A 7,924-nucleotide genomic window follows, 5' to 3' on the forward strand; every position below is an offset into this window, starting at 1 on the left:
GGAATGGAGTGCCTGCAGGGAGACGTACTGCCCTGCCCCCTTCCTGGGGCCAAGTCCTGTTCCCTGGCAGCAATCCTGAACTTCCCAAAAGGGCTTGAAAAAAGCCCAGGTTAGCAAGACATAGTTTTTCATGCTCCTTCCAAATCTCCTCTAAACCGTGAAGGAACAACTCCAATGCTTTGAGTCAGTGGTCTGCAGAAGATCCAGCTGGAGCTAAAATCAGTTTCTTTGGGGATCTCTCTAGACCTCTCCAGATGTTGTTTTTCCCTAGAACTTTCAAGTTGTTCCGAGTCTTGCCCAGCAGAGACAGGCTGTGCCGACATGGTCGCTCCCTGCTGTCCTCCCTCCTCCACCCTTTGCAGTGCTGCAGGGTCTGCCCGTTGAGAAGCGTGTTGTGACTTGTCTCTCCTCTCTGCCTTGCAGGCTGGGGCAGAGATCTCCACCGTGAACCCAGAGCAGTACTCTAAACGCTTCAATGAATTTATCTCCAATATCCTGACATAGTCGTCTTCAGCCTTCAGCGAGAAATGAAGAGAAGAGGGGCTACTTCCAAACAGAGAATGCAGCCTGTGACACTAAAACAGACACTGTAGCAGCATGTGGGGTGTGCGTGTGTGTGTGTGTGCGCGCAAGAGAGTGTGTGTGTGGCACTGTGTGACTTAAGAGAAAACTAATTCTAGGTGCACCCTCCAACAGTCCACTTGACCCAGGTGGAAAAGTGGGTTTTTATGTTACAGAAGTGCCCAGACATAGATTTTGAGGGCTTTTTAAAACAAGAAAAGTGCATTGTTTCAGCACTGCTCTTTCTAATGACGTTTTCTCCTCTCTGATCAAGAGAATCCCATAGGGATATGATATGTGGCACTGTATAAAAGAGGTTGCTCTAGATCACGTTCAGTGGGAGTGAAGCAGTGCCTGATTCCACAAACTACTACTTTTTTTTTTATTGGACTGTCTTTACCAGAAACACATACAAGCCCTTTTATTTCCCTCTTGGTAGGAATTGGAAGGAAAAATAGCTCACCATTTCAAGGATGGAAAATATTACTCTGATAAGGAGGAGTTGCTGAACTTTAGGTAAATTCAGACTGGGACACTTTATATTTTTTGGTTAATTTAAGTAACAAAAACTTTTTTTGTAACTGCACTTGATTTACAAGAAAGACGAGGGAAATGAACATCTACCAAAGATGATCGCTTAAAAAGGTGTAACTCCTAGAACCTAAAAAAAGTGTGAGAAGTAGTAGAGGCATTGAACAACCTCAGATAATAATGTGCTCGGACCCATTGTGCTTTAAATTGGCCAGCTATGAAGATTTCATAAAAGAAAAGAGAAAAAAAAAAAACAAACAAACAACAAAAGAGTGTTTTGTACCTGTAGATATGAGATAGTATTTGACTATCTGGAACGTTTCCCTGTTGCACCTCAGTCAGGAATTGCCGTGTCTCTTAGATTACAGCTTCACATCGCAGTTCTGCCAGTGTTAATCTAGCTAATGTTCAGTCTTCCTTACTTGCCCAATCTGCAACAGGTACTTGAATTTGTTTCCTGACAGAGGTTCTTTGGTTAGTTGGTTTATTTTTTAAATGGCAATGTGACTTGCACACGAAGGAATTGGACTCGCTACCGGTGGGGAGTGCTGGGAGCTGTGACTGTGGAGCAAGTTCCACTGCTCAAGAGGACTCAGGACTTGAGCTGTGATTCTTTTTACTCTTCTCTGCTCCATACCCCTCTCTAGAGCGACAGTCAAGGAGTGGAAATGTTTGAACACTTGCGCCAGATTATTTCCCCCCCCTAAGGAATTGGAACTGATTTGCGTGACTGAATAATGTCCTGTTTTGTCTCCAGAATGCTTGTAATATTTTTCACAGCCAAGCTTGTCAGACTTGCTTTGGGTTTTGTTAGCTCTGCTGCACAACAGTTACTGATCTTTCGGTTCTTTTTTTAATTTTCTTTTTCTTTCTGAGCAGGATTTAGCGTTTCGAACAAACCTCTTGCAGTTGAAACATGTTGCTTATCTGCCTTGAAACTGTTTTCACATATGCCTTTGTTTCGGGAATAAGCTGTTTCGAATGTCTGTCCTGTGCTGTAACGCGTGCTACAGTTTGCTGTGTGGAATTTGGTCCTTTTGAGAGATAACTGGTGCTCATCACATCCTGGTAATTTCCCTAGACTAACGCTAGCTCTGGTCTGGACTCTGAATGTGGGCTTGGGGTTTTTTTTATGTTCATACCCACATTCGTGATGTGAATCCCACAGGTCTCAACTTTGAAGGGGACAAAGGGGGGCTAACGTTTCAGCCCATATGAGTGCACTGTAAATAGAGTCTTTAAGAAATCAAAAATTACTATTAGGGGTCATAATGGGATATGAATCTTTGTATTCATTCATGGGTCATTCCCTTCGACGTGGGACAGATTTCTTCTGCCACTGTAGTCCAATCCCTATTCTGTGTGATGTGGGGGCTAACACACCGTTGTCTGGGAGGCCGAGGAGTCTCATGTCTTAAGTGTGTAGCTGGAAAAGCCACGAAACAAATGCAGCTATGAGAATACTTTAAAAAAGGGAGGACTTAGAGGGTATCATCAGCTTAGTTTTGTGGGCATTATATTGGTTGCTTTTCTCTTAATAAGCAGTTAAGTTTACTGTCAATTAGAAATTAAACACCGATCACTTTTTATTCTTGACAGTTTTAAAAATCTGCATTGAACCTGCAACTTTGACCTGGTAAGTTTGCCATTCTCCTTTTGGGAAACTAGCTTGTACCTTTTAAACTGTTTATCTTTAAATTGTGTATTAAAAAAAAAAAAAAAAAAAGATGAGAAAAAGGGGGGAGGAAGAGAGAAGGAAATTAGTGAACTGCAGACATCCTGCAATGAGACACTACAAAACAAACAACCCAAAGAAAGTAGAAGAATGAAGCTTGCTTAGCTAGGAGCAACAGCCTCGTTACCTGAAGTTTGTGAACAGGAATGAAAATAAAATGCAGTTAGTTCCTGCAGCAGTCTTTACAGAAGTCATGATACTAAGGGCTTAAGAGCAGTTAACTGTATTTTCTTATTCCACTCCAAAGAAACTCCTGCTAGAATTAAATTGGCTGTCTCTGGCTCAAGTGATACGAAAAGCCCCATAAACTCTAATCACTTTAGCACTTCCCCAATTCTGCCACTTCTGTCAAGTTGCCATACTGTGTGTATTAAAGTAATTAAATGCAATTTTCTCTCTTAATGATGTATTACCCAGGTATGTAACTTTGTTTAACATAAGCATTTTGTATATTGTTTACATTTTGAAAGGTAGCATTATGTTAAAAATGCTAATTTTTGTTTCTAGACAGTATTTTTATTACCAGAATAAGAAGTGAAGCTGCAAATATTTGATTTGTTTTTAAAAGGGACTTTTTCTTTTGTTTTTGTTGTTTTATTTTGATTTTTTTTTTTAATCTTGTTTTAGGTCACTTTTTTAACTCAAGTATTTAAAAGCAAAACCCAGCCCTTTCGATTCTGGTTCTACAACTGCTTGTGCTAGTTTGTTGTCTGTTTCTGGTGTGAATTTAGTTCTAGTTTGCTGAATGTAGATATTTCTGTCTGTAGCATGTACCCTGCGGAACACTTTACACTGAAGTGCATTTGACTGAGAACCCCCCTCGGCTGAGAGAGTTGCAGTAGGTAGGCGGATCACTCAGATCCTGGTCAGAGTACAGGAGTTTTCAAGAAATTGCAGTGCAATTCTTTGCTCAACTGGAGTTTCAAAAAGAAAAAGAAACTTAGTGTGCAGTGTCTCTCTCCAGTGCCCGACGGCAGGGTGAGTTTGTGTGAGAAGCGAGCTGCGGGATCTGTATTCCTGCCTGTACCGAGGGTCTCTCTCTTTCTGAGCGCGGGCCTGATCTGTCCAAATTTAAGAACTAAAAACTGTTTTGAACCTAGAACTTGTATCTCCCCCGTTGAGCTAGCTCCCGCAGCGTAAATAAGAGTGGGAGAGGGAAGGCGGAGTGCGGAGTCACAGTTTGGGTGCCGCTCTGCCCCAGTAGTGCAATAAGAAACACTCGAGAACATGTTGGGTCACCCTTTAGTAGGACTCGCGTGTTCTGGAGGTACCAGGCAGCACCCGCCCTTTGTGTCAGCTTTGGTGTGGGCGCCAGGAAGAAGGGCTGGTGTTTGCTGTGTGTAAGAAGAAAGTCAGCAGGAGTTCCCTTCTCACAGCAAGGAGCGGTGGGATCTTTCCCTCCGGTCTCGTACATGCCTCTGATTGACCTGGTTTTGATTATAAAAACCATGATCGTGAAATTCATCACGGGGAGAACTTCTGGGGTAGTAGGTGACTCCAGATTTCCTGCATAAATGAGGCTGTACTCCCACATCCGAGAATCCTTGTTCTGAATTGGATTACGATAATCGGCAAGAACTAAAACACTTGAGTCTTATTTCCTTTTCTGGGAGGAAACTCCTGCTTTCCCCTCCAGAGCGCTGCCACAGCCACCTTCGGTGGGGATGTCAGCTGGGGACTTGCCTCCTATCCCAAGAAGGGCACAAAGCAAGGTTGCGTTGTAGTTGCGGGCCGCGTTGGGCAGGGTTGTGGCTCAGCCCCGACGGATGGATGCCTCCCAGTCCTGTGACTACTATGCAGTCTCTATAGACGCCTCCCTTCAAGCTGCGCAGAGGTCAAAGTGTTTAACCTCAAGGTGGTACAAACCTTTCAGAAGTCAGCGTGTACGTCCTAAACTTGGTTTGCAACACTGCATAACTGATCTGAGACAGATCGTCCTTAAAATAGCTCCAAAAACAAAAGAGCTGTCCTCTCCCCGTCTGTGTCTTAATGCCCCGTTTCAGGTTTGCCCATCAACTTCCCCTACTTCTGCAGAGCCATTCTCCAGTATCCGTATTAGCCACTACTGATTTTCCTTGCTCTTTGAGATGAGTATCTTGTGTAATAGCGATGGCAAAGCTCGGGGAACCAACTGCTGGTCATCCATCATTTTTAGCGGTTTCAGTTTTCACCACGCAGAGGTTGTGCTGGTCTTTGTTCAGCTGCACAATGCTAAATGCAGCTGGATTGAGTCATGTCAAGTGAGCGTATTACACACAGGCCACAAGGGTGGGCAGGGCTAATCAGTGCAACTGAAAAATGTGAATAAATTAAGTTTAATCTAAAACTAAAAAAAAAAAAAAAAAAAAAAAAGGCATTCTAGGTTTTTTCACTGCTGTTTTTTAAATAGGAATTTTAAGTCCTCTGTGCTTGTCTGTTTGCTAGGAGCAGTTTGAGACACTGTTACTGTTTTGAAATGCATGCATGTTACAAGATGAGTCTCCAACCAGAGAAAAATAAAATTAAAACTTTGTGTACATCTGTTCCTTACTGCTGTCCTCTTTAAAGCGTCCTAATGATCCGCCGTTACTCCACAAGGTATGTGGTCGTTTTAAGTCCTAGATTAACCACAACTGGAAAAGTCTGTATACGTGCCTGTAAAATGGGGTTTTTAAGTAAGAACTGATTTTACCAAGTTCTGGATATGAGAATAAATTAGATTTGACGGGAAAAGCTAATACTGTTGTACTGTCTGAAAGAGATGCTGCTGACTGGCTGGGGCACAACACACATATATGGGTGTAGAGAGGGAGAGGAGTATGGGTGGCTCAGAGAGAAGGGTAAGCTCTGCTACCGTGTAAATCCCAAGCTCCTTCTGATAGCTTTAGAGATGTGAACTTAATGCTAGTGTTCAGACTCAAGAAAAGGAAAGTTGACTACAATAGAGTTTTATTTAAAAAAGTTCCGAGCAGACTGGGGAGTGAGACACAGGAGCAGATGTGCTGGGCTAGTCCATGCGAGCTTTCAGGGTCCTGGTGGTGATCTTGTCTTTTTCACTAGAGGGGGAAAGAGAAGACTACTAGTAAATCCGCATTTAATACCTCCATACAGATAGTCCCTTCATTAGGAAGTTGCGGGGTGCATAGGTACGTTGTTTGCTAGTGCAGGCAGGATCATCTGAAATTGAAGGTGGCCGTTACAGCAGGGTAAACCCCGTCTTCCTGCCGCTTCACCCCAGGGGAGCTCCTGGAGGTTCAGTGAGCAGCAGCGCCTGGGATGCCGCAGGGAAATGGCACCACGAGCAAAATAAACTGCTTCAGAAGTCAGCATGATTGCAGTCTGGAAGTTGGTGTCCAGTGTTAGCTGGATATCCAGCTGGGGCAAAGAGCATCCTCTCAGACAGTGCTACCCAGTCACGCTCCTAAATACTGATGGCAACACAGCTACGGAATCCATGCAGCAAGAATCTAACTCGGGCATTAATTTCCCATGGCTCCTGCAGCTCCAGCAACAGCCACGAACTGCAGAGAGCAGCCATGAGAAACAATACGCTTAGAATGGGCAAAAAAATGCTAAGGATGCTGCTGGAAGGGAGCAGGATTAGGGACACCCTGCAAACCAATGCCTTAACTGACTTTAACACACAGCTTATTAAATTCTACCTCTGTTTTGTAGGGGAAGAGAGCAGCACTTACATTATGTGTACTACCACGCCCATTCCAGATATGGCATCTCTGTCCACTGCATTCAACATGGCCTGCGAGATTGTTTCGAAGAGGTGATCGGGTTCCTGAGGAACAGAAGCTATTTCAGTTGGTGTAAAAATTGAATGTTGAGTCATCAGATTTTGTTCAAACCCCAAAGTATCATCCAAGACACCACAAGATTTTCCCTGCGGGCTGCTATAAGCTACAGCCTTTTTGTTCTCCTGAGCTGCTTCGGGAAGTACCAAAGGACACAGCTTTTCATCCGACCTGCGCATCTCAGGTTCTCCAGTTAACAGGAGGAGGCTGAAACCAAAAATCGGAGCTGAGCCTGGCCACCTCACTCACCATGTCAGGCTCCCAGAGGGACTCGCACATGCCGTACATCTGCTCGGAGCAGGTGCCGCTGACCACAAAGTCATCGGTTATCATCGGGCAACCGATCAGGTCTAGAGAGCAGATGAAAGGTTCATGTGTTATGGGGTCCAGCCCGGCTATGACTGGTTCTGTGTAGTAAGGTCCGAACCTGTGAAGAACAACATGGCATAGACACAGTTCCACAGCCCATGTAAACATCCATACGAGGAAAACATCCCACAGATGCTTTTGGTGGGGGACCTTTCAGGTCAACCTAGAAGCACCCTGCAGTGGTTTTAGCACGGCAAACAGAGCAAACTTGTACTGCTACAGGATTATTTTAACAATACTCAATATTCTTTTGCAAGGAGGTTGAAGATAACATTGCTGCTAGGTTGAAGTTTCCTTTTGCCATACCACAAGTAGTCATTACAGGAGCCCTCCTCAGCCTTCCACCTCTCGAATCAGATCAGCCCCAACAACCACAGCCTTCACTGACACACAAACAGTGACTGTTGTTTGACAGTTACCGTCTCTCATAGAGCAGATTGGAAACCATGCTCATAAAAGTCTGAGGTTTGATCTGCCTGCCTTCCTTCAGCTCGTAGAGATTCAGTCTGAACTTCAGTCTCTGGGCACTGCAAGAGATGAGAATCAGTATTAAAGCAGAAGCAGGTTCCTTTTTCTTTCATCTTCACCCAACTCTGAACTGTTCTACTGCACGCTGACAGAGAGCAGCTCCTGACGTATGCCTGAGGCAGGTAGGTATTCCAGATGTAGCTCCTTTTATACCTTAAGTTATTAAGTCTTAGTAGTGATGCCATTTTAAATAACATGCAGTTTTATTTAAAAACTCCCAGCGAAAGGAGACCAAGCAAAGGAGTGCTGGCACCCAGCTATTATATCCCCCCTCATGAATAAGCAAAGACATTTTTGCTCAGCGTGAACTGCCACTTCTTATTTATTGTAAATATGGCTCTTACAGGCTCAGTATGGGAATGGGCGGGCAGGAGTCTCACTTACACCGTCTGCACGTCCGTGGCCAGTCCTGCCAATC

General features: G+C 44.2%; 2 protein-coding genes across 2 annotated transcripts in view; one reads left to right on the forward strand and one right to left on the reverse strand.

The window, feature by feature from the left end:
• Positions 1 to 504, forward strand: part of PIP4K2B (phosphatidylinositol-5-phosphate 4-kinase, type II, beta) — a 10,571-nt gene extending 10,067 nt beyond the window's left edge. Inside the window, exon 9 of the mRNA XM_009882245.1 lies at positions 424 to 504. Coding sequence (XP_009880547.1) covers positions 424 to 504 — 81 coding nt within the window. The remainder of the gene's footprint in view (positions 1 to 423) is intronic.
• Positions 505 to 5,741: 5,237 nt separating this feature from the next.
• On the reverse strand, positions 5,742 to 7,916 carry PSMB3 (proteasome (prosome, macropain) subunit, beta type, 3; the record flags this gene model as incomplete). The annotated part of the gene is made up of 5 exons (XM_009882361.1): positions 5,742 to 5,862; positions 6,502 to 6,596; positions 6,859 to 7,036; positions 7,398 to 7,505; positions 7,891 to 7,916. Coding segments are annotated over 5 exons (456 nt in total), but the record flags the coding sequence as incomplete, so codon positions are not given.
• Between the last annotated feature and the right edge of the window lie 8 nt (positions 7,917 to 7,924).

This window comes from Charadrius vociferus, unplaced genomic scaffold (assembly GCF_000708025.1).
Source record: "Charadrius vociferus isolate BGI_N301 unplaced genomic scaffold, ASM70802v2 scaffold1070, whole genome shotgun sequence".
NCBI lineage: Eukaryota > Metazoa > Chordata > Aves > Charadriiformes > Charadriidae > Charadrius > Charadrius vociferus.